The 25,689-nt window shown below is 45.3% G+C and overlaps 2 protein-coding genes across 7 annotated transcripts in view; one reads left to right on the top strand and one right to left on the bottom strand.

Annotated features, from left to right (window-relative positions):
- SPART (spartin) overlaps positions 1-25,689 on the top strand; it is a 110,539-nt gene that overhangs the window by 36,289 nt on the left and 48,561 nt on the right. The gene's annotated exons all lie outside the window — the stretch shown is intronic.
- On the bottom strand, positions 2-14,864 carry CCNA1 (cyclin A1). 3 transcript variants are annotated; one of them, XM_038761572.1, is made up of 9 exons: positions 14,706-14,864; positions 11,680-11,873; positions 6,607-6,925; positions 6,386-6,510; positions 5,609-5,832; positions 4,663-4,867; positions 2,644-2,757; positions 1,412-1,545; positions 2-260 (listed from the first exon to the last, which is right to left on the bottom strand). In XM_038761572.1, exons 2-9 carry the CDS (start codon positions 11,842-11,844, stop codon positions 209-211), a joined length of 1,338 nt encoding a protein of 445 aa, XP_038617500.1. In that variant the 5' UTR covers positions 11,845-11,873; positions 14,706-14,864; the 3' UTR covers positions 2-208. The 3 variants fall into 3 exon arrangements, with proteins under 3 accessions (XP_038617500.1, XP_038617501.1, XP_038617502.1); XM_038761573.1 differs by having other exon boundaries at positions 6,673-6,925; XM_038761574.1 differs by lacking the exon at positions 1,412-1,545.

The following is a 25,689-nucleotide window of genomic DNA, read 5'->3' as shown; positions in this document are numbered from 1 at the left end:
TCAGTGATGGCTTTTGTACGTTCACAAGGTGGGTTGTTTATTTTTTTTTAAGAAAATTAGTTTATATTACAATCTACTGAAGCTAGAGACCACGAAAACCTTTCTGCTGAGCCATGACCTGAACTGCCCTGTGACTTCTTTCGGCCAACTCTGTTGACCCAGGGGTGTTAAGTACTTCGTTGGCGGGGCTTCGGTTTGGATCGGGTAATTATTGCAGAGGGAGAAACGCGGGCGGTTCCAAGAGGGATACGTGCATATACCTGCGGGGAGACCACAGAGAAAGCCGTAAGGCACAATCACCAGCTTCCGGTTGAATCACGCACGGGTTCAGTTTCGAGAGTGTAGAGTAACAGAGGCTATTCATTCATTCATTCATTCATTCATTCAATCGTATTTATTGAGCGCTTACTGTGTGCAGAGCACTGTACTAAGCGCTTGGGAAATACAAGTTGGCAATGAGACGTGGTGGGAGAGCCGCCAGCATGGAAGCTGGGAGGTCTGGGCCCAAGTCCGGGCTTTGCTGCCGGCCTGCTTTGGGTGACCTTGGGCAAGTCCCTTAATCTCTCGTGGCACAGTGGATAGAGCATGGGCTTGGGAGTCAGAATGTCAAGAGGTCTATTCCCGGCTCCGCCACTTGTCTGCCGTGGGACCTTGGGCAAGTCACCTCACTTCTCCGTGCCTCGGTCACCTCATCTGTAAAATGGGGATTAAGACTGTGAGCCCCACATGTGAGCCCACTGTTGGGTAGGGACTGTCTCTATGTGATGCCAATTTGTACTTCCCAAGCGCTTAGTACAGTGCTCTGCACATAGTAAGCGCTCAATAAATACGATTGATTGATTGATTGATTGACAGGGACTTGTGTCCAACCCGGTTTGCTTGTATCAATCCCAGCTCTTAGTACAGCGTCTGGCACAGAGTATTGTCATTATTATTATTATAATTACCTCTTGTGACCTCAGTTTCCTCATCTGCAAAATGAGGATAATAATGCTTTCTCTTCTGCCTATCTCATGGGGTGGTTGTGAGGTCAAAACGGAGATACATAATGTGAGAGCGTTTTGGGAATGAAAGTGCTGTACAAAAAATTGTATTATTGAGGCTCCACTCAGAAGCGACCTTTTTTAAAAAACAAAACAAAAAAAACCCAACTTCTTGGCCCTTGTGAGGTTTCTCTGTAAAGGACTGGCTATAGATAGGGGAGATCCTCCAATTTTCCCCAACTAGCAACAAGCCCCCTTCTTTCCATACTAACTTCACTGGGGCTATCTAAGCAGGAGGAGACAGAGAGTCTTCTTCCTCTACTGGGGCTGAGAATGTCGTCGCCTGGGTTCCGCTTCCCTCTCCACGCCCGGTGCCCACGTCTGCTCGGAATGGGAGTCACTCAGACGAGGAAATCGGGGCCACTTACTTGGGGGCCTTGTACTTTTCTCTAATAGCTTGCTGGAGGCGATGGGGGATGTCCAGGCACGCTCTGTGCAGCTCATTCAAGCATGGCCCTATTTCCCTCAGAGAGTAACCAGTGAACGCCGCGAGGGTCTCTGGCTGAGGAGGTGAAAGGGAACAGACCTTTGTGAAATGGCTGGATTGGGGTGGGGGAAAGGGCAGGGAGAGTGACGGGGGTGACACTCTAGAGGTTAAAAGGCTTGGGTTATGAAGAGAACCTGGCCAGAGCTGTAAATTGAGTCTGATTCGGCAGGAAGTGGGGAAGGAGAGGAAAAAAGGGTGGTGATGTTTAGGTCCCCAAATTTATTTTCATCCCTCGGTTGAAAAAAACTCTTGAAAATCCTCCCAGCTTTCAAGAGAAGGGGATGAGAGTCTAAATGTCTAGGAATGCCTAAGACAAGGGATACACAAATCCTAGTAAGCACTCAGCCTCCGCTCTAGGTGTGAGGCAGAGGACAGGGGGGTTCCTGAAGTCTGGACCTGGAAGAAAAGTCGATGGTGTATCCTTCATCATCATCATCAATCGTATTTATTGAGCGCTTACTGTGTGCAGAGCACTGTACTAAGCGCTTGGGAAGTACAAGTTGGCAACATATAGAGACAGTCCCTACCCAACAGTGGGCTCACAGTCTAAAAGACTTAAAGCCAAACATTGCTCATGTGGGTTATAATATAGCTCAGGAGATAAGACAGCCCCGGAGCTGGGTACACCAATTAAGAGAGGGCACTTGTGGCATGGCAGTTGCATAATAAATTTATTCCAAGAAATGTGTGTATTGATAGCCCAGTCTTCTGGGACATCACAGTGTTTACTGGATTTACTTTAGGTGTAATACAGCGTCCAAAGTGCTTGGGAGAGTCCAAGGGGAGCAAGAGACCCTCTCCCTCTCTACAAGGAGCTTACACTCTAAAGGGGGAGACAGACATAAAAGTTTCTAGAAACTTTCTTCTCGACTCCTCACTGCCTTTCAGCTCTCACATTCGATCAAATCTAAATCCTGCCAGATGCTTCCTCCACAGCACTTTCCAGATCTGTCCCTTCCTCCCCGACAGCCATCCCTTTGGTTCACATGCTCATCATATCCTGGTTAGACTACTGTATCAGCCCCCTCACTGGTCCTCAGCAGGGTTTGGACTAGCCGGAGAAGTCATTTAGGAGATTAGAGTTACATCAGATGGAAAGGAGAAATGACTTACCCAGAAATGCTGGTTCACAATATAGTTGGCCAGGCAGTAAGCCGCTGCGGCGATAAGTGAAGGAACGTATTTCAAGAATGGATCGGTTTCGAGTAGACTCAACTCTGCTACATACTAAGTCCAAAGAAAGAATTCCATCAGAATGGGAGAGTCTGATTTGAGTGCGCATCTAAATTTGCATTTGAGCTTTAGTAAAGTGTGAGAATAGGTTTGGAGTAGCCTATGCAGAGAGTAATGACACAAATTAGCTATCGTTCCTCTTTGTTCAGACTGTAGGGCCACATCTGGTCCTTCAGTAAGGGCCCTGAGCAAATGGAAACTGTGGGAATCACACGCAGACAGCAGAAACGGGGGTGAGGTTGAGCATCTTGGCTCCTAATTACCGAGTGCAGGGACCACAGCCATCCCAAGATCTTCCCAGAGTCCTCTCCATTTGGCCGAGCAGTCGTTTAGGTTGCTGCTAGTTCAGAAACTGAATGAAATGGCCTGACACAAACACCGATGCCCACCTTGCCCCTAATTCCCTCCTTGGGCTGTAAATTGGGATTGCCTGATTGGTGACTTTGACTTTTTGATCCTTGCTCTCCTTGAAGGAAAGGGAAAGGATTTTGAAAACCTCCTTCCCTTCTACTCCTTCATCCCTGGACTTCTACTGAGCTCCTGGATTCCAAGTTCTTCTGCAGCATCTGCCGTTTCTCCTCACACTCCAGAACCTTCCCAGAGTTTCCCCAGATCCACTAGCTCAAGGATTCTCCAAACTTAGCACCAGATTCCCCTGGTGTTGGTCACGTTGGTTACCTTGTGTCGCGCCCAAACCTTTGGGCCTCTCCCCACCAAAAGCCACTCTGCCATTCAGAAGACAGGTTAGAAGAACCATGTCTGGATCTCAGAACCTTGTATCTATCCCAGCACTTAGCACATAGTAAATGCTTAAAAGATTCCTATATTGTAAATAGCATGTAACAATTATTATTAATAATAGCGATAATGACTACATTATCATTATTAAACAGCCCACAGCTATCCAGCAGCAGTGTGTCTTAGTAGATAGAGCATGGGCCCGGGAGTCTATGTTGCCAATTTGTACTTCCCAAGCGCTTAGTACAGTGCTCTGCACATAGTAAGCGCTCAATAAATACGATTGATGATGATGATTATTTATTTTATTTTGTTAGTATGTTTGGTTTTGTTCTCTGTCTCCCCCTTTTAGACTGTGAGCCCACTGTTGGGTAGGGACTGTCTCTGTATGTTGCCAATTTGTACTTCCCAAGCGCTTAGTACAGTGCTCTGCACATAGTAAGCGCTCAATAAATACGATTGATGATGATGATGATGAGTCAGAAGAACCTAGGTTCTAATCTGAGCTCTGCCACATGTCAGCTGTGTGACCTGGGGCAAGTCACTTCAATTCTCTGGGCCTCCGTTAAGTCATCCGTAAAATGGGGATTAAGAGTGTGAGCCCCGTGTGGGACAGGGACTGTGTCCAACCTGATTAACTTGTATCTACCCCAGGGCTTAGAACAGTGCTTGCATATAGTAAGTGCTTAAGAAGTACCATTATTATTAGTATGGGCAGGCCCCAGAAAGCAGCGCGCTAGTGTGTAACTTGTGCTTAAGTGAAAGACTTGACTAGTACGGTTCTGAGCAGGAAGAAGGCATATCTATCCTAATATCAGACAGATAATTGGCTCCCTCCCCACTTCAAAACCTTCTTGAAGGTACATCTCCTCCAAGAAGACTTCCCTGACTAAGCCCTCCTCTTCTCTTCTCCCACTCCCTTCTGCGCTCTGCGCACAGTGAGCGCTCAGTAAACACGATTGAATAAATGAATGTGCTGCTCTTGCTCCTTCATTCACCCCCCTCCCATCCCCACAGCCCATATGTATATATCTGTAATGCAGTCTTAAGAGTTGGTTTACGAAAGGGATGATAAAAGCATTAAGCAGAAGCTCTTCCCGATTCCCCTCCTTTCCCCAGTCTTGGTTCCGGTGTGCGAATGTTTTACAGCATATACAGTACCTTTGCCAGGTTCTCGGTTTTGAGACAGACTCCTTGCCTCTGTAAATACTGGAGGAGAAATTGGTTGGTCGTTGGCACTGCCAAGTCAAAAGCTAGTACTTTCAGGAGCAAGTGTTCCATTCTCAACAGCTGCCACTTGCTGTAAGTATCATCAGTTATGTACACAAATTCTTCTACTTCTGGGGGATAAATCTCTTCATACTTCCTACAAAGGGGGGGTGCGAGCATTTTAGAATGATGGCACGAGGCTAAGAATATGGGGGTTAATAAGCTTTTATCTTGCAGATGACATGAAATTCCCACCTAACATGCCAGGGGCCTTTCATCTAGACCTGTCGGCTCGCGTCCTTCTGAATGGGTCACGGTGTCTGAAACTATGGAGAAGCCACTTTACTTTTCTGGCTAATTCTGGTCAACAGACAAATTAGCCGATAAACCTAAAACGTCTAAACATCTTCTTAAAGGATGTAAACTCTTGGATACGTTCAGGCGAATTAGGTTTATCGGCTATCCGTCAAATGTCCCCTCCATCTGAGGGGCTATTTTAGTTCTTAGACCAGGAGAAGTTTAATTTCCAATAAGAATGCCGGGAACACAGAGCCACGAAAGTAAGCTGTCCGGGAGACTGGACTTTAGAGCCTCAGCTCATGGCGTCTGACATCTAGACTCGAGAAGGGTAGTTTTGTTTGAATAATCAGGATGACAAAATCTGTATGGAAAGGTTCTGAATTTTTAAGACCTGGTCTTCTGTTCTCAGGAAAGGCAATCTCAGCTGATAGACCAGACTTCTGCAATAAAAGCAATTTATGCATCTCACTATTGTACCTGTGAAAAAGAGAGTAGGGGCAGGGGATGGGGAGGGAGACAGAGAAAAGGAGAGGACCAGAGGGGGAGGGAGAGAGAGAAAAAGGAGAGAGCGACAAAGAGAGACAAAAAGAATACTTACGAAGCTAACAGGATTGCTGCGGTGCCTACAAGCTGCAGTTTCCCTCTGAGAACAGACATGCATGAAAGGAATCTGTCCAAATAGTTGATGGCCAAGTACAGTGTCTCCGCTTGAAGCTTATATTCTTCCCCAACGTCTACCAGCCAGTCCACCAGAATGGTGCGCATTCCTTCGGTGATGTCTGGCTGCTTCTGCATGTAGTGGGCTTTCGGCCTGTGCTTCATCTGTTGCGAAAGATTTGCATCGCCAAGTCAGGCCTCGCTAGGTCGGGGTCAATACCAAATGACATTGAGCAAACTTGGGAAATTGTCTTCTTTCTAAGCACAGCTTAAGAATCTGGAACCTTCGACAGTAGGATTCCAGGAAGGGATTGTCCTAGGCAGATGGAGTCTTCACTAAATTACAAAGACTTAAAATGAAAAAAGAAACGTTCCTCCCTGAATCTCAGTAAAAGAGGTGTCCCAGTTAACAGTTAAGCAGTAACACCGAGGAAGTAGACAAGTGACCGTGTGACTCGTGCTTAGGCAGACTGTCTTCATCTTTGACCTTTCAAGGAATATTTCTGGAGCCTAGGGCCCAAGGTGAGACTACCCCTTGGTATTCATTAATATCATTAATTACACAGCTAGGCTCCTGGGTCACTAAATATCGATGCATCCGTTGGTCAAGTGAATCTGGGGGCTGATGACCCTTAGTATCGAAAGAAGCGTTGGAACTTCAGATGCTAAATATCTGAGGCAGAGAGAGAAGGGAGGGAGGAGTTTGGGATGGACTCACTTCAGCTTCCCTGAGGTACCAGTGAATCTCCTCTCCGTATTCGGGCACGTTTATTACATTGGGACCGGTATCTCGACAGTCTTCTGGGTGTGACTGAAGCGATGTATCCACCACCGTAGGAGAAGCTGGACGGGTACAGAATCAGTCATTAATTCAGCTGACATTTAGCGAAATGGTACCAACTGGTCATTCCCTCCTGCTTCAGTCCCAGCTGTAGTTACCTTCTGTGCTACGGTGGCGTCGGCTGCAGAGTTTTAACTGGATACCTTGCGGGCAACAGATGTTACCTGTGTTAAAATCCAGCAGGAAGTGGAGGTTTGGTTTCGCCGCCTTGCTCTTTGCTTCATAGGCACTGCCACACTCCGCCTTCTCTCTGACCGTGCAACTGCAGCCACTTCTCCCCTCCTGTTCTGGCTTGTCGATGTAGATACTGAATCCTTGTTTGGTTGGCGTGTGGACCACGCAGTTGGATCGGGGTTTCTTTCCAGCTGGAGGGCAGACATTTTCAGATCCAGAGAAGCACCTGATTGTTGTGAGGCACTAAAACAGGAGAGTTACCTAAAGAATAGTTATCTAAAGTTACCTAAAGGGTTACCTAAAGCATTCGCCGTGCAAACCTTGGAAGGCCGGGTACTCTAAAGTTAGCTCAGATGATACGTGAAGCGGGGGAACAGGGGTGGAAAGAGGCAGTGGTGGTCTGTGTGTGGGGGTGGGGGTGTACGTATGTGTGTGGGAAAAAAAAATCCATCTCCAAGTAGGTGTGAGGTGAGACATGATTGGATACTTCCTGGGAATCCTGGATTCTGTCCCTCCCAGCTCAAAGATATTTCAGTGACTTACTCTAACAACAAGTATTCCAGAATGGGATGGACTCCTCCATGTCTGCTTCTCACCAGGGAGGCTGGCATAGGAATGCAGGGGCTCTGGGTAATTAAGTGGCAGGGACAGCTAAATTCTCTGCTGTTTTTCCTGTTTCTTAATTTAGGGAAGCACTGTGGCCTAGTGGAAAAAGCATGGGCCCGGGATTCCGAGGACCTGGAGTTCTAATCCTGCCCCTGCCACTTGCCTTCTAAGTGCTCTTGGGCAAGTCACTTAACTTCTCCGGGCCTCAGTTTCATCTATAAAATGGAGATGAAATACTTGTTTTCTTTCCCCTTTAGACTGTAGTCCCATATGGGATAGAGACTATGTGTGACGTAATTTGCTTGGCACATAGCACTTAACAAATTGTATGAACAATAATAATAATAATTATTATTATTTAGGAGGCCATTTTGCCGGGGGAGGAGGGGAGTGAAAGAACTCCCAGAGGCTCTCGCAGCATTGCAGGCTATTCCTGACCTCCCACCAACCAGAGGACTTGGGTAGAGTCTCCAGAAAACTGTTCTGTTGTCTGTGATAAATTTGCAACCTACCCTTACCACACAGCTTTGCTTTAGCCAAATCCAGGTTGCAGAGATGCTAATCTTTGCCTCTGGCACATCGCTGCCTCTATTTCCCCAGTACAGGTGCCAGCTTTTCATTTTGAATGTGGGGGCAGGAAGGGAGCCAAGATTTTGAGGGGGGTGTGGACTGGGAGAGGGCAGGCCTCAAAGCAGTCACAGGCCAGAAAGCCACCACGCTGGGTGTGTCTGGCCAGGGTTGAAAACTCTCGGGTCTTCTCAGAGACCCAGGATGAGGGGCCATCTTCCTCACAGAGTAGGCCCCTGTTCCCCATCATCTGTCAGCTTGACAGGGAGGGTTTGATGAAGACTTCATTTGTATTTAATGGAAAAACCATTCCCCACCAACCACCATTTTGCTGTTTTGGCTCAGTCTGAACGACACCTCTTTTTCTGAAGGAGGAGAGAAGAAGTAGAGGTGTCAGGCCTGGTCTCCAGGACTCCCTGTAGTTCTGACATAGGGAGCTTCAGGCTTATTCCCGCATCCTGACAGCCAGACCAGAAAAGTTCCATCTGACTGAATGTCTAGGAATTAGCTGACATGGGATGTGTAATCTTTCAAACAAAACCCACATATTTTTGCTCCATAGCAGTCTGCCATGATACATAAATCAGCATTATCAAGTGACAGTCTGCCTGTCCTTCCTCCAAATTAGGCCTACGTTTCCCTATCTGACAGCTGCTCACAGGACACAGGCATAAAAGTGATTCAGGTAATAGGAGGAAAAACATTTTACTTGGTCCTAGCATATAAATCAGGTAGTCAGGAGGAGGCTAGGGAAGACTGAAACTAAATTTGTTTAAAGGAGTGTGTGAAGAGGAAGATACAAATGAGAAGAGTTGGTTACTTAGTGCTAAGCAGGGCTCATTTACTACCAGTTTTATAAATACACGAAGTCTTCCATTTCACAAATGGGAATTGAGGAAGAATTGGAATTGAGATCCATCATCATCATCATCATCAGTCGTATTTATTGAGCGCTTACTATGTGCAGAGCACTGTACTAAGCGCTTGGGAAGTACAAATTGGCAACATATAGAGACAGTCCCTACCCAACAGTGGGCTCACAGTCTAAAAGGGGGAGACAGAGAACAAAAACCAAACATACTAACAAAATAAAATAATCCACTGATTAGAAAACAGTTTAAATGCTCACATCAAGAATGCAGATAAGGAATAAGGCCATTCTCCTTTGTGAAAGGCAAATTCAGAATATTTGTTTATCTGATTCCTTCTCTCCCCACCCCACCCCCAAATTGCAAAGGAAAATGCACACAGTCACCTGAAGAACAAGAATATTATGACGTGCAGTTAAAATACTTAGTAGTCTGGCCCAACTTGCCCCTTGTTTGAAGATGGGAAGCAGTAGTTTTGATTTGATCTGGCCTAGCCTGGTCCCCAGTTTCTACCCTGTTTCTTTAAAATAGAGCACCTATTACCAGCATATGTTAAAATAGTCCAAAATGCCAAGTGAAGGAGCACACAATTGGGAGTCAGAAGACTCAGGTTCTAGTCCCAGCCCTGTCGTTTGCTTGTTTTGTGACCTTGGACAAGTCATTTAACTGCTCTGTGCCTCAGTTTCCTCTTCTGTAAAATGGGGATAAAATACCTATTCTCCCTTTCTGTTAGCCCTATGTGGGCCAGGGACTGTGTCCAATCTGATTATCTTGTACCTACCCCAGTGCTTCACTTAGTGCTTGGACCATAATCAGTGCTCAATAAATATCATCATTAAGAAGTAGTGTCACACCATGTCCTGAAGGCCAACCTGATTGGGGCTCTCCTGGACCAGGATAAGCAAATCTATAGATTCTGTAAAGTAATTTCCTTTGACTCAAATAAGAACATATCATTTAGGATTGTAGTGGTACCTGGGGTTATTATTCTGGGCATTATAAGTAATAATAATAATACAGGTATTTGTTAAGTACTTACTATATTCCAAGCACTGTGTTAAACGTTGGGGTAGAAGCAAGATAGTCAAGTTGGACACATGGGGTTCATAGTCTAATGGGTAGGGAGAACAGGTGAATAATCCCCACTTTACAGCCGAGAAAACTGAGGCACAGAAAAATTAAGGGATTTGCCCAAGGTCACCCAGCAGACAAGTTGCACAGCTGGGATTAGAACCCAGGACCTCTAACTCCCAGGCCTGTGCACTTTCCAATATGCTACATTGCTTCCCTAGTAATCTGCAACTCTAATATTTTTCCTACAGGAAAAATTTTTCTCTAAGATGAGTAAGCTTGGTTAGAAAAAATTTCCTTGTAGTAGGAAAAAAAGTCAAAATAATATCAGTGGAATGGTCATTTTATGCCACAGTCAATTTATTATCATAATCCTAAACATCAAGCTTGATCTTCCACTGCACTTCAGGGATGTAAGCACTTACAATAGGTAAAACCGTAAAATGAATAGGATTATATACAGTACAGCTTTTTATTGCTGGAATGTAAAAAAAAAAGCTAGAAGCCAGAGCCAGATCTGGATAACTAGTGAATAAGCTCTCCAACAGAACACCGAATTGTGCCTGGGCTTAAAAAAGGAACCACACACTACTGCTGCTTTAGGGGGTACTGAATTTTAAAAAATACCCTATAGGCAGTAATAATTGTGTTAAGTGCATTCTGTGTGCCAAACACTGTTCTAAGTGCTGGGGTATATGCTAAGGTAATCAGATCAGTCAGGGTTCCAGTCCTACATGAGGCTCACAATCTAAGGGAGAGGGAGAATGAGTACTTAATCCCCATTTTACAGATGAGGAAATTGAGGCACAGAAGACTTCATGCAACAGGCAAGTGGTGGAGCTGGGAATAGAGCCAAATCCTCTGACCCCTGTGGGCTGTGCCCTTTCTTTCCACTTGGCCACGGTGTTTCTCACTGATGGGGGCAAACCCAAAATGGATTTGGGCAGTTCTAGAATCTCGGCTAATTTGGCTTGGCAGTGTCAGGTATGGGCATTAAAATTAAAGTCTGTGACCTGCCATTAAAGGGGTTAAAAAGTCTGGTCTTCCAGCATCAGCTCTTATGCAATCATTTTCTACTTAGCAAACCTTCCGTCACTCCCTTCCCCAAAAGGACGAGCAAGTTTCCTCAGTTTCAGTTCAGTACATTAACCGCCAAGCCAAGCGTCCCCAAGGGACACTGAGAGTGGAAATCAAACAGGACCCCAGCAGAGCGATGTTTATTTGGGAACGCTTTGGTTATCGAGACCTGGAGAGACCTGGATTTACCTGGATTTATCTGTATCTGCTACAGTGCTTTGGTGTAAAGGAAATTGCTGCTTAATTCTGCAGTATTGTACTCTCCCGAGTGCTTAGTGCAGTGCTTTGCCCATAGTATGTACTCAATAAAAACCAATGATTGATTCATAAATACCGTAATTGATGAAATCTGTGAAGCACGTGCCATTTTGCTGCTATTGTGCTGAACAATGGAGTAGATCCAAGACAATCAGATGGGACGCGATCCCTGCCCCACCGGGGGCTCACAGTCTAAGAGGGAGAGAGAACAGGTATTTTTGCTCCCTTTTTACTAATGAGGAAACTGAGCCGCAGAGAAGTTGAGTGACTTGTCCAAGACAAACGATGGAGTCGCGACTAGAACCTGGATTTCCTGACTCTCATGTTCTTTCCGCTAGACCGTAATTATTAGTGGTTTTATTACAAGACTAAGTTTAGAAGCAGGATCATGGAACACCAGCCCTGGATGGTGAATTCTCATCGCCAGGCAGCCTTTCCCGTCCTGTGCTGTGGGTTTTATTTTTGTGGGGTGGCCGGTATTGGGGGACGTGGAAGTTTCAGGCAACACTCTTTCAGCTGTCAGTGTGAAAAAGCCACTTTTCCAGTTACCTGTCCAAATGCCTTTGTGTACTGCCCGTTTTCGGAGAGCAGCCCTAATATGGTCCTTTGCCGGGTGGCCTGGCCGGGCTGGAGTCTGGCGGCCACCTGATAGATCTCCTGGCGTCGGGCTACTGGAGTCTGGGGGGTTCGGCCCCTGGAACCACTGCGCCGCATCGCCTCGGCCTCAGCAGCCTATTCCAATGCTAGCAGAGAGAGACAGCCGTCCGTTAGCATCCTTCCCAAGGAGGCCCCGCGGCTCCATTAAAAGCAGCTATTGTACTGGGAAAGAAGAGGGGCGCTTTGCTCCTGGAATGGAAAAGGAGAGGGACCGAGGGGCTTTGCTTCTGCAATGGGAAAGGAAAGGAAAGGAAAGGCAGGTGGGGGGCTTTGCTTCTAGAATGGGAAAGGAAAGGCGCGGGAACACTTCGCTTTTGGATTGGGAAAGGAAAAGCGAGTGGGGGGCTTTACTTCTGCAATGGGAAAGGAAAGGAAAGGAAAGGCAGGTGGAGGGCTTTGCTTCTGGAATGGGAAAGGAAAGGCGCAGGAACACTTCGCTTTTGGATTGGGAAAGGAAAAGCGAGTGGGGGGCTTTGCTTCTGCAATGGGAAAGGAAAGGAAAGGAAAGGCAGGTGGAGGGCTTTGCTTCTGGAATGGGAAAGGAAAGGCGCAGGAACACTTCGCTTTTGGATTGGGAAAGGAAAAGCGACTGGGGGGCTTTGCTTCTGCAATGGGAAAGGAAAGGAAAGGAAAGGCAGGTGGAGGGCTTTGCTTCTGGAATGGGAAAGGAAAGGCGCAGGAACACTTCGCTTTTGGATTGGGAAAGGAAAAGCGAGTGGGGGGCTTTGCTTCTGCAATGGGAAAGGAAAGGAAAGGAAAGGCAGGTGGAGGGCTTTGCTTCTGGAATGGGAAAGGAAAGGCGTGGGAACGCTTCACTTTTGGATTGGGAAAGGAAAAGCGAGTGGGGGGCTTTGCTTCTGCAATGGGAAAGGAAAAGAAAGGAAAGGCAGGTGGAGGGCTTTGCTTCTGGAATGGGAAAGGAAAGGCGCGGGAGCGCTTCACTTTTGGATTGGGAAAGGAAAAGCGAGTGGGGGGCTTTGCTTCTGCAATGGGAAAGGAAAGGAAAGGCAGGTGGAGGGCTTTGCTTCTGGAATGGGAAAGGAAAGGCGCGGGAACGCTTCGCTTTTGGATTGGGAAAGGAAAAGCGGGTGGGGGACTTCGCTTCTGCAGTGGGAAAGGAGAGGCGCGGGGCCACTTTGCCCAAGTTGGGAGTCGCTTTGGTGTAAACCACAGCGACGTGAACATGGGGTTTCTCTACGCGATTTAGGGTTCACCCTGGGGGCTAGTCTCCCTCATTAAATTCCTCGAGGGCGGGGAACATGTCACTTTGTTATTCTGGACTTTTATCAAGCACCTAGTATTAATGCACAATACACCGAGTGGTCCAAAAATGTCACTATACTATTTGTCAGATGCTTGCTATGGATCAGACACTGTACTGAGCGCTGGGATGGAATCGTGTTGGGCACCGTTCCTGTCCCACATGTGGCTCACATTCCTAATCCCTGTTTTACAGATGAGAGATTAGATGAGACCCAACTGAGGGATCTGGGGCCCAGAAAAGTGAAGTGACTTGACCAAAGTCACGCAGCAGACAAGTGGCAGTACAGTTACTATTACTACTATTACTTCTTCCACTCTCCTCCAAATACTCGTGAGTCATAATAATAATAATGTGTGTATAGCTATAATTCTATTTATTCTGATGGTATTGACACCTGTTTACTTGTTTTGTTGTCTGTCTCCCCCTTCTATACTGTTAGCCCGTTGTTGGGTAGGGCCCATCTCGATATGTTGCCGATTTGTATTTCCCAAGCGCTTAATACAGTGCTCTGCACACAGTAAGCGCTCAGTAAATACGAATGAATGAATGAATATGTTGCTGATTTGTATTTCCGAAGCACTTAATACAGTGCTCTGCACACAGTAAGCGCTCAATAACTATGACTGAATGGATGAATAATAATACTGGCATTTTGTTAAGCGCTTCCTACGTGTCAAGCACTGTTCCAAGCGCTGGGGGAGATACAAGGTAATCAGGTTGTCCCTCGTGGGGCTCACAGTCTCAATCCCCGTTTTACAGATGAGGTAACTGAGGCCCAGAGAAGTGAAGTGACTTGTCCAAAGTCACACAGCTGACAAGGGGCGGAGCAGCGTGGCTCAGTGGAAAGAGCACGGGCTTGGGAGTCAGAGGTAATGGGTTCAATTCCCGCCTCTGCCGCTTGTCAGCTGTGTGACTCTGGGCCAGTCACTTAACTTCTCTGTGCCTCAGTTACCTCATCTGTAAAATGGGGTTTAAGATTGCGTTCAATCAATCAATCGTATTTATTGAGCGCTTACTGTGTGCAGAGCACTGTACTAAGCGCTTGGGAAGTACAAGTTGGCAACATATAGAGACAGTCCCTACCCAACAGTGGGCTCACAGTCTAAAACGGGGAGACAGAGAACAAAACCAAACATACTAATGAAATAAAATAAATAGAATAGATATGTACAAGTAAAATAGAGTAATTAATATGTACAAACATATATACAGGTGCTTTGGGGAAGGGAAGGAGGTAAGATGGGGGGATGGAGAGGGGGAGAGGAAGGAAGATTGTGAGTCCCACATGGGACAGCCTGATCACCTTGGATCCTCCCCAGCGCTTAGAACAGTGCTTTGCACATAGTAAGCGCTTAACAAATACCAAAATAATAATAATTATTAGAACCCACCCCCTCCGACTCCCAAGCCCGGGCTGTTTCCACCGAGCCACGCTGCTTTGCAAAGCCTCTCCACATGCGGGCTGGGCCCGAGCCCCCCTCGTTCTGCCCAGCAAGGCCAAGCGCGGAGATGATATATATTGATGGCGTTTATTAAGCGCTTACTATGTGCAAGGCACTGTTCTAAGCACTGGGGAGGTTACAAGGTGATCAGGTTGTCCCACAGGGGGCTCCCAGTCTTAATCCCCGAGGGAAGTGAGGAGATGATACATTACAGTGTCCGGGCCAGACGAGCTCTTTCCCCGCCCCGGGGTCGGGGGGCCAAAACCAGCTTGGAAAGGGCGGTGGGTCCGGCCCTGGCCCGCTCCCCCCGGCCTCCACCCCGTCCCCCGATCGGGCGCTCAGCGGGGCCGGGGGGGAAGGGGGCTCCCGGGCCGGCGGGGGGCTGCGGAGGGCTGCAGAACGGGCCGGGCGCCGGCTCGAGCATCAATCGCTTTCGACCAACCCGCGGCTGGTGCGTCCGACCAATCAGGAGCGCGGACGGACCGCGCGGCTCCCGTTGCCATGCCAACCGGCGCGGCCGGGCGGCCCGTCGCCATGGAGATCCCATCCGCGGGGACCAAGGGGTTCGACGCCGGCTAACGGCCCGAGGCCCTAACGGCTCGCGCCCGCCCAACCCCCATTCTCGTCCCCCCTCCCGTCTGTGGTGATGACGTTTACAGTGAGCTTTGTATGATAGCTTGTAACCCTCACCTTGTGTATTTTAGTAGTTAATCATCATCAGTCGTATTTATTGAGCGCTTACTATGTGCAGACCACTGTGCTAAGCGCTTGGGAAGTACATTTAGAGACAGTCCCTACCCAACAGTGGGCTCCCAGTCTAAAAGGGGGAGATGGAGAACAAAACCAACCATACTAACAAAATAAAATAGAATAGATATGTACAAGTAAAATAAATAGAGTAATGAATATGTACAAACATAAATACATATATACAGGTGCTGTGGGGAAGGGAAGGAGGTAAGATGGGGGGATGGAGATGGGGACGAGGGGGAGAGGAAGGAAGGGGCTGAGTGTGGGAAGGCCTCCTGGAGGAGGTGAGCTCTCAGCAGGGCCTGGAAGGGAGAAAGAGAGCTAGCTTGGCGGATGGGCAGAGGGAGGGCATTCCAGGCCCGGGGGGTGACGTGGGCCGGGGGTCGATGGCAGGACAGGCGAGAACGAGGTACGGTGAGGAGATTAGCGGCGGAGGAGCCGAGGGTGCGGGGTGGGCTGGAGAAGGAGAGAAGGGTGGTGAGGTAGGAGGGGGCGAGGGGATGGACAGCCTTGAAGCCCAGGGTGAGGAGTTTCTGCCTGATGCGCAAATTGATAGATTGTAATAGATTGTAAACTCCTTGAGGGCAGGAATCATGTCTATAAACTCCATTGAACTCTCCCAAGTGCTTAGTAAAATGTGCTGCACAGATTGGTTGTGTTTTAGTTCACCCTGGGTCCAGAACGGAGTGTCCATTTTTTCAGTTTGCCCCTGTTTGCTCTTTTCTTATTTTTCCATCTTGGTCTAGTGGAAAGAATTTAGGCTTAGGAGTTTTAGTTCAGGCTCTGCCCCTTGACTGTTGTGGGACCCTGGGCGTGTTGCTTAACCTCTCTTTGCTTCTCTTCTCTTCTGCAAAATGGAGATAATATTAGCGCTCCCTACTAGTTTGTTGTGGGCAGGGAACATGTCTACCAACCCTGCTATCCTCTAGACTGTGAGCTTCTTGTGGGCAGGGAAGGTGTCTGTTATATTGTACTCTTCCAAGTGCTTAGTACAGTGGTTGGCACACAGTAATTGCTCAGTAAATATGATTGAATGAATATTGTACTCTCCCAACTACTTGGTACAGTGCTCTGCCCATAGTAAATACTCAATAAATATGATTAATTGAGCCCTGGGTGGGTCTGATCTAATTATCTTGGATCAATTCCAGTGCTTAGCACATTGTTTGACTTTTAGTAAGCACTGAATAAATATTATAAGATAATATATTTGAAATAAATTAACAAACATGATTTTGGAATGAAGCTTGCATGAAAATGTATAGAATTTGCATAGCTATTTAAACTTTCTTTTTTAGCATTAGAAGTGATTTGGTATATCCTAAATTTCTTTTTTTTTGTTAACTCTTACTCTTCCCATTTCAGATTTTATCAATTCTCAGTTCATAATACCCTTTACACATTTTTTGATAGCTGATATTAATCTCCCCTTGCAAGGAGGACAGTTAAAATTTTTCACAGTGGCCTTCATGTGACACTCAGGAGCCTTATTAAAATCAAGTCTTTTCTCAAGTTTCAATTCAGAGTCCATCCTTTCCACTTAGCAGCAATTATTTGACATTTCAAAAGCAGTTGTTACTTTTACATTTGCTCATTGTAACCAGTAATTAGCCTGCAGTTCAGAATATATGATGCATGCTTCATTTTCCCCTACCTTGTACAAAATCAAGTTGGCTTGCAGAAGGTGATACTTTAGAACAGGAAAAATGTAAACGTAAGTGAAAAGCAACCTTTTTTGTCTGGATTTTTAAAGAAACGGAATGCTTTAAAAAGATCACACGGGGGAAAAGAATCCTCATTCAAACCTGAGGCCATTTAATGGTTTAATCTTTTCTGTTTTCCTTTATACCCCTACCTGTACTATCTTATCAGTACGGATGGGTGATCAGGATTGTAAAAAATGATTTTCATCATGCCAGTGATTGTATAATCCAGTCAGTTCCATAAAACGAATTTCCTGTGCTCTGCCTGAGTTTACAATCTCTAATTGCAAATGGTAGACATTTTCCATGTCACTTCTCCCAGCCCTTGGTTTTTTTAAATTAAAATCATATCCAAGAATGCCTACTCCCTGTTAGAACCATCCAACTTTCATTGAATAGAATGTTTGTCTGCAAAATACCTCCTGCTGTCAGTAAACATTTATATTAGGTACAGATCCCATTACAGCTCTTAAAGAAGTTTTTGTAGAAATCAGTATTTCTAGAATGGTGTCAGTTCCTAGATTGGGATAAAGGAGATTAGACTATAAGATCCTTGAGGGCAGGAATCATGCCTTCTAACTGTGAGGTCTACTCTCAAGCACTAAGTACCGCGTTCTGCACACGGTAGGTATTCAATAAATACTATCTGTTGATTTTGAAAGAAATTCAGACAGATGACTGATGTTCAAGTGAAGGAAGATCACAGTCCAGTGTGTGTTACAGATCAGTGGCAAGTTGTCTGTTTTTACAGCTTTAGAACTGACATCATAACTATGTCTTTGCCTGATTTGCATCTTATTGCTGATTTCCTCAAGTGACATGAAGAGGTAAGAAGTGGCTAGAAGGAATCTCAAGTGCCTCTAGAAATTTCTAACTAGAGATGTGATGAAGAGCTAAAAGCGGTAATATAAAGAAATTCACTGTTTGTGACACCCAGGTTATGCTTTCAAGGTTGAATATGGAGGCAGGAGTCTAAGCCTTCGTCAGCTTCGTGATTGCTTTTCTATACCTGTTAGAGTTGCAGCTGCTAGACCGGCAAAGGAATCTTTGCAACTGATTTTGCTTGACCCAAAATTCTCTCCCACTCTCTCCCTCCCTCATGTTGCCATTTCTTGGTGATATTCTAAAGTAACATTCCCCTGAAGTCTTTGCTGTGGAAAAGTGAAGTGGGTGTGCTAAGCAACAGTATGGATGGGGATAATTGTGGTCTCATTTCTATTCACCCGTTCTCTTTGTTCCAGCTGACTGAACATGGTGAATATGGAGAAAACTACTACCAATAGTCTGGGTTTAAATGATTCAGTTCAAGTCTAAGTACTCCAGCCTATTAAACCCCTCAACTTTACCTAAAAAGATTAGCACTCTTAAGTGGGTCAAGAAAAGAAAATAGCTGGTCCTGAGGTGAGCCTTCATCTAGGGGTGTTGCTGGATGAACTCGAAATTCGTAATCCAGTTAAGGAAGTCTTTCTAGCAGCTTATGGGTCATCAAACCACAGCAAGATGCAGTGTGAACTGTGGGAGTGGGGAGAAAGAAGAAGGCACCCACTGATGTTAAATTGAACAAATCAAGAACACGATCCATTTTTTTATGGCTTCTATAGCCCAAGATGTCTTTATTCTTGGTGGATACACAAGTAGGTTGTGTCATTAGGGGGCCAGAAGGAGGCCATAAGACAGGAGGGGAAGAGCAGGAATGAGAATTAGGGTCTTTCTGGGGAATATAAGGAAGAATACATATCAAAGGAATTTTCTCTTCCCTCTCTTCTGTCTATCTCCCTCTTTTCTAGATTGTAAGCTTGTTGTGCGCAGGGAACATGTCTCCCAACTCTGTTGTATTGTACTCTCCCAAGTGCTTAGTTCAGTGCTCTGTACACAGTAAGGGTTCAATACGTATCACTGATTTATCGATTGATTGATTCCCCCCCTTCTCTTCCTACCTTTCCCCCTCTTCCCTTCTCTCATTTTCTCCTCCTTCTCCGTCCTTTTCCTTTTCCTGTCTTCCCCCTCTTCCCCCTTCCCTTCTTTGCCTCTCTCCCTCACTCCCTCTTTCCCCCCTGCTTTTCCCTTCCTCTTTTTGCTTTTCTCCTCTTCCTCTTCTGTAATCTTTTTCCTCTCCAGTGTCAGGCTACTGGCCCCACCTGGAAGTCCCACCCACTGTCCCGCTTTAAACTTCACCTTACTCATACCAGCAGAAGCCATCCCCTATATTCCACTAAAAAAAACGAGGGAGAAGCCAGGAGATTTCTAGTTCATGGCATAGAGAGACGTTCGAGCATTTCATTGCCCTAAAGCCACAGGGAAAACTGCCCTGTTTAATATCAGGAGAGTTATTTACCCTGTCGATAAAAACAAGCCTAAACTAACAATGTCAAGGAAGTATAGTTGAAAAATGAGCCCTTGAAACAGAAAATTGCTCAAAGCAATGTTTGAGGTGATTAAATTGACTGATATTTTAATAATTAATAATAATAATAACTGTGGTATTTGTTAAGGGCTTACTGTGTGTCAGGCACTATACTAAGCACTGGGGCGAATACAAGCAAATCAGGTTGGACACAGTCCCTGTCCCATATGGGGCTCACAGTCTTCATCCCCATTTTACAAGTGAGGGAACTGCGGCATGGAGAAGTAAAGTGACTTTCTCAAGGTCAAACAGCAGACAAGTGGCAGAGGTGGGATTAGAACAAATGATCTTCCAACTCCCAGGCCCGTGCTCTATCTATTACGACATGCTGCTTCTATTTTGTTTGTTTTTTTCTGAGTAAGCCTTCTTCGAATACCCAGTCAATACTTGGAAGCCCTGGCGGCACTGTGCTATAAAGTGCCATGTAGCTTTCACGGCCCGTCTTCCTTTGGAGGTTGACCTCTCATCTCTTTATTAAAAAAAAAAAAAGCAGGAAAGACAAAATAGGAATTTGTTGGCAAACCATGGTGTGCCAAAAAGAACTGAAGATGGAGAAACCTGTGAAGCGCTGATTACAGTAAAGCTCTTATTGATTTCAAACTAGGTTCTGAATGAGGAAAGCAAAAAGCTGGTAAATTGGCCAGGCTGACCCTCGACTGAGCTAACTCAATCAATCGTACTTATTGAGCGCTTACTGTGTGCAGAGCACTGTACTAAGCGCTGACTGGGGTAACAGCTCCAGCTGCCAGTCCTGTGGGGAGGGGAGATCCATATCTCCTGGCAAGGAAGAATCCAGACCCCTCCCACTGGAAGGGGAAGAGGGAGGAGAGGTCAGTCAATCCATCAGTGGTGTTTATTGAGTGCTCTCAGTGTGCAGAGCTCCCTACTAAATGCTTGGGAGAGTACAGTTCAGTAGAATCAGTAGAAGCTTCAAAACAATCTGAGGAACAAGATGGGGCATGTTCTCATTGATATGAGCCAGGACTCAATACCTCAGTCCTATTTCTTATCTCCCAGTAATCAAAAATCTGCTGGGCAAGTGTCAACCACCTGTCAGCTGTGCAACAGTGAAGAGGGCAAATTCACTGCTCCATTTTTGCACAAAGAACCAGATCCAGACCTGATTCATTAATCTGTCATCCCCTAGTCTGTAGTTTTGAAGTGTAAATTAAATCACCGTTGACTGCCTGGTTTTATACCTGAAGAGTTTCTTAAAAGTATTGGATTGTGTCCAGACCGATTTACTTTTATTCACTCATTCAGTCGTATTTATAGAGCGCTCACTGTGTGCAGAGCACTGTACTAAGCGCTTGGGAAAGTACAATACAGCAATAGAGACAATCCCTGCCCACATTGAGCTCACAGTCTAGAGTGGGGGAAACAGACATCAATACAAGTAAACAGCTTGTATCCACCCCAGTGTTTAGATTCCAGCGCTTAGGACAGTGCCTGGTTCATAGAAAGTGCTTAACAAAGGCCACAATTATTATTTGTTCCTCACAGTAGCCTTGTGAGGAGAATTGGCATCAATACGCAGGATGTCCTTTAGGTCTAGAGGAAAGAGTATGATACAGGATTTAATTCCAGCTCTACCCCTCTCTCCTCCGTGGGCAAGTCACTCAACCTCCTTTGACCTCACTGTTCTCGTCCGCACAATGGGGATTAAATACCTGTTCTCCCTCTGAGACTGTGAACCCTATGTGGGCCAGAGACTGTGTGTGATCTCTTAATAGTGAATAATTATGGTAATTGTTAAGTGCTTACTATGTGTCAAGCGCTTGTTCTAAGCACTGGGATAGATACAAGGTAATCAGGTTGGACACAGTCCATGTCCCAAGTGGGGCTCACACTCTTAATCCCCAATTTACAGCTGAGGCAACTGAGGCACAGAAAAGTTAAGTGACTTTCCCAAGGTCACACAGCAGATATGTGGCAGATCTGGGATTAGAACCAGGTCCTAACAGATTCCCAGGCCCGTGCATTATTTTGGGTCAAGAATAAGCGCTTAGTACAGTGCTCTGCACACAGTAAGTGCTCAATAAATACGATTGATGATGAATAGTCCTTGGTACATAGTAAGAGCTCTCCACAGTCCATCATTATTAAATGTTTATCTTGTCACATTTTTTGTGGTAATATTTTTTTCTATAGTCTCTTTGAATGTGATATTCTATAATTCTATTTATTTATATTGATGCTCTTGATGCCTGTCCATTTGTTTTCTTTTGTATTGTTGTCTTTCTCCCCCCTTCTAGACTGTGAGCCCGTTGGGTAGGGATTGTCTCTTTTTGTTGCTAAATTGTACTTTCCAAGCACTTAGTACAGTGCTCTGCACACAGTAAGTGCTCAATAAATATGATTGAATATTCTGTGGCTGATGTTTTTGTTGATGGGATCTCCCATCAGGATGAGCTCGGTCTTGAGACTTCCTGCTACTTTATGGGAGATGCAGCATGAGACAGAGGGAAGCAGCGTGTCCTAGCAGATCATGCATGGGCCCAGAGTCTGCAGACCTGGGTTCTAATCCTAGCTCTGCCACTGGCCTTGGGAAAGTCACTTAACCTCTCTGTGCCTCGGTTCCCTCAACTATAAAGTGGGAATAAAAAAACCTGCCTCCCTGCTTCTTTGCCTCAGCTATAACTCAGTACTGGCCCAACATCATCACCATCAATAGTATTTTCAATGTGTCTACCGTGAGCAGAGCACTGTATTGAACATTTTGGCATGTACAAAACAGACAAAAAGATACGATCCCTGATCTCTAGAAGCTTAGGATCCAATCATCATCATCATCATCAATCGTATTTATTGAGCGCTTACTGTGTGCAGAGCACTGTACTAAGCGCTTGGGAAGTACAAGTTGGCAACATATAGAGACAGTCCCTACCCAACAGTGGGCTCACAGTCTAAAAGGGCGAGACAGAGAACAAAACCAAACATACTAACAAAATAAAATAAATAGAATAGATATGTACAAGTAAAATAAATAGAGTAATAAATATGTACAAACATATATACATATATACAGGTGCTGTGGGGAAGGGAAGGAGGTAAGATGGGGGGATGGAGAGGGGAACGAGGGGAAGAGGAAGGAAGGGGCTCAGTCTGGGAAGGCCTCCTGGAGGAGGTGAGCTCTCAGTAGGGCCTTGAAGGGAACTATATCCAATAATTTGGTTGGCTCTCGTGAGAGCTGTGTGGGCAGGGTGTTGAGTCCTAGTCTGTTGGAAGATAGATCCACCAGTGGTATTTATTGTGTGTTTACTGTGTGCTGAGCACTGTCCTAAGCACTTAGTGGAACACTGGGGTGACAGGAGGTGATGCAGCAGTGAAGTTCTGCATGCTGATGGGGGTGGAGAGGAAGCAGGAACTCTCCCTCTCCACTCATTGGCAGCAATATCATCATCATCATCATCAATCGTATTTATTGAATGCTTACAGTGTGCAGAGCACTGTACTAAGCGCTTGGGAAGTACAAGTTGGCAACATATAGAGACAGTCCCTACCCAACAGTGGGCTCACAGTCTAAAATATGCTAAATATGCTAAATGCTCACACTATGCTAAACGCTCTGCACAGCTAAAGGTTTAGACAGAGCTTGAGTTATGCACTCAACGAGGCCAGATGCAGAGTTTGCCTAGGTTACAATTTCATGTGAGGCTGGCCCTGAATTCTGTCCTGGTGTCTCTGAACACTTGCAATTCCTCAATGTTAGCCCAAAGGTAGGTGCTTTAGAAAGGTAGCTAAGTAGGTAGTTAGCAAATACTGAAACAGCCCCCCTGAAACAATAGAGTAAAATGCAGTGTTTATTTAATGACCTAATAGTTTGGATAGTCTCCTTTTATGTTTTTGAGGATACCATGGAATGGAAAACATTTAAACCTATTTTGACAGTTTGTGAAAAACGCCTACATTGAATTTAGTTACTATGTGCTTCTTACTAATATTACACTTACTGTTGCGAGTATGCACTTTGTGTTGTTGGATTGGGTGTGTACTACAGAACGAGTCTCTCTGGACATTGAATTCTTCAGGAATGCAAACCTTGTGCTCCAGGGGACCAGAGTAGTTTAGATACCGGAGAAGCAGCGTGGCTCAGTGGAAAGAGCCCGGGCTTTGGAGTCAGAGGTCATGGGTTCGAATCCCGGCTCCACCACATGTCTGCTGTGTGACCTTGGGCAAGTCACTTAACTTCTCGGAGCCTCAGTTCCCTCATCTGTCAAATGGGGATGAAGACTGTGAGCCCCACGTGGGACAACCTGATCACCTTGTATCCCCCCCAGCGCTTAGAACAGTGCTTTGCACATAGTAAGCGCTTAACAAATGCCATCATTATTATTATTATTATTATTATTATTATTATAGAGCCCGGGCCTGGACCTGGGTTCTAATTCTGGCTCAGCCACTTGTCTGCTGTACGACCTTGGGAAAGTCATTTATCTTTTCAGTGCCTCAGTTCCCTCAACTGCAAAATGGGGATTAAGACTGTGAGCCCCATGTGGGACAGGGACTGTGTGCAACCTGATTTGCCTGTATCCATCCCAACGCTTAGCACATGCCTAGTACGTGGTAAGTGCTTAACAAATACCATAAAAAGAAAAAAAAGATAACTGATGTGCTAATATCTGGTAGCATATTCAGTTCCTTTAAGTAAATTACAAATTGTACATTACAAATTAATTATAATTACAAATTATACATTTTTTATTAGACATCACGAAAGGGAGATTAAGCATTCTTGTTGGAAGCTGTACGAAGAGATGAGTTTTCACAGCTTTTCGGCATTAGGCATCCTAAAAAATATTCTTAATAAATTCCTAAGTGCATTCCTACAGTAGAAGTATGTGCAACAATAATAATATTAAGCACCTGCTATGGGTCTAGCACTGTGCTAAGCATTTTTACAAGAAGATCAGAACTGATGCAGCCCATTTTACACATAGGGTCAGACTGTGTTCTAAGAAGTGAATTTGTCCCCCCAAAACACAGTAATTTTAATTCATCTTGCAATGCAATTTGGTGTGGACAGTGGAAGAACAAATGGTTATTTCATTTCATTCGAGCCTTTCAGGATTGTCAAATCTCCTATAACATAGGGAGCTACATTCTTGATAAACCTTACTTTCAGGAAAATTCAACACTTCAACCAATGCCACGTACACGCTTACAACCGTTTGGTTTGACAGTGCATCGGTTCTATCCAGGCAGCCGGGCTTTATTTCCTAATTCCCCAATGGTTTGCTATCCAATATGTGGAATGAAAATAAGCATTATGAAGGAACTGGGACCTAGGCACATTTTCCATTCTCTTTGACATACTTTCTAAATCCATCATTTTTACCTTTCTTTAATGTCATAGAGCTGTCATAGTGTACAGGATTTTGGCTTTATGCCATGTAGAAATGTTTCAAACCTTTACTGGTGAATACCAGTATGAGCTTGGCTTAACTTGGCTTAAAAAAAGTGCTTAACAAATACCATTTTTATTTATTTATCACCAGTCAGTGGTGCTATAAGAGGTTGCAATCTCTAGGGAATTTCATTTTTGTAATTCCACACAATTCCGTCAGTTCACAGTTCACAATTCCATGAGGGCATTACATAGCTTCAATTTGCCATTCAACTTCAAACTGATTACCGATCTTTTTCATTTGTTTGAAAGAGAATAAAGTACATATCAATCTGGAGAAGATTATACCTAAAGCAAATACTTGATTTCACTGTTAGTCACCCTTTTTATTAGGAGAGCATTACCGGCTTCCCCCGCAGCCCCCAACGGAGTTTGTTTCCACTGGTTTGTTTCGGGATGTGGAGTGTTGATTTGCAACTGTCAGGTGATACCGTTTGGAGCAAAGGTAGAAACCTGGACTAAGCAACTGCTACAGTTTGGATTTATCCTGGCTCTGCCACGAGTTCATTGTGCAGATGCAACTTTTCTGTGTCTCTGTTTCTTTGTCTTTAAATTGGGGATTAAGACCCCTGTGTGCCCTCATTCTTAGACCCTGACCCCATGTGGGATCGGGATTGTGCCTGATCTGATTGTGTTGTATCGACTCCACTGCTTAGCACATAGTGTTTCAGAACTGTTGTCATTATTATTGTGATCATAATCATTCTCCCAGCCTCTCAAGGAGAGTGGAGTCCATCTCATTAGCCTGGTAGTTAGTGTCCAGATCCAGCTCCCTCTCCTGAGGAAAATACCCTGCCTCTAATTTCCCTTGAGAAATTCTCACCATCGACAAATATTCATGAACCAGAGATTACGTGCATGGCCTCAGATAAGGCCCAAGGATACTTCAGCTTCCAAACACTGGGCTGGAAGGTCAATTCCTTTCGTATAAT

The sequence above is a fragment of the Tachyglossus aculeatus genome, chromosome 20 (assembly GCF_015852505.1).
Source record: "Tachyglossus aculeatus isolate mTacAcu1 chromosome 20, mTacAcu1.pri, whole genome shotgun sequence".
In the NCBI taxonomy this organism is placed as follows: Eukaryota; Metazoa; Chordata; class Mammalia; order Monotremata; family Tachyglossidae; genus Tachyglossus; species Tachyglossus aculeatus.
The sequence above is the reverse complement of the archived record's forward strand: the minus strand, read 5'-3'. Positions and strand labels throughout refer to the sequence as shown.

What these genes read in the sequence shown, in the direction of transcription:
- CCNA1 (XM_038761572.1), bottom strand. Translation starts at nt 11,844, where the DNA reads ATGCGGCGCAGTGGTTCCAGGGGCCGAACCCCCCAGACTCCAGTAGCC. An exon ending in ACGCCACCGTAGCACAGAAG is followed by an intron (nt 6,511 to 6,606) that starts GTAACTACAGCT and finishes GTACCCGTCCAG; the next exon opens with CTTCTCCTACGGTGGTGGAT. An exon ending in GCAGCAATCCTGTTAGCTTC is followed by an intron (nt 4,868 to 5,608) that starts GTAAGTATTCTT and finishes CCCCCTTTGTAG; the next exon opens with GAAGTATGAAGAGATTTATC.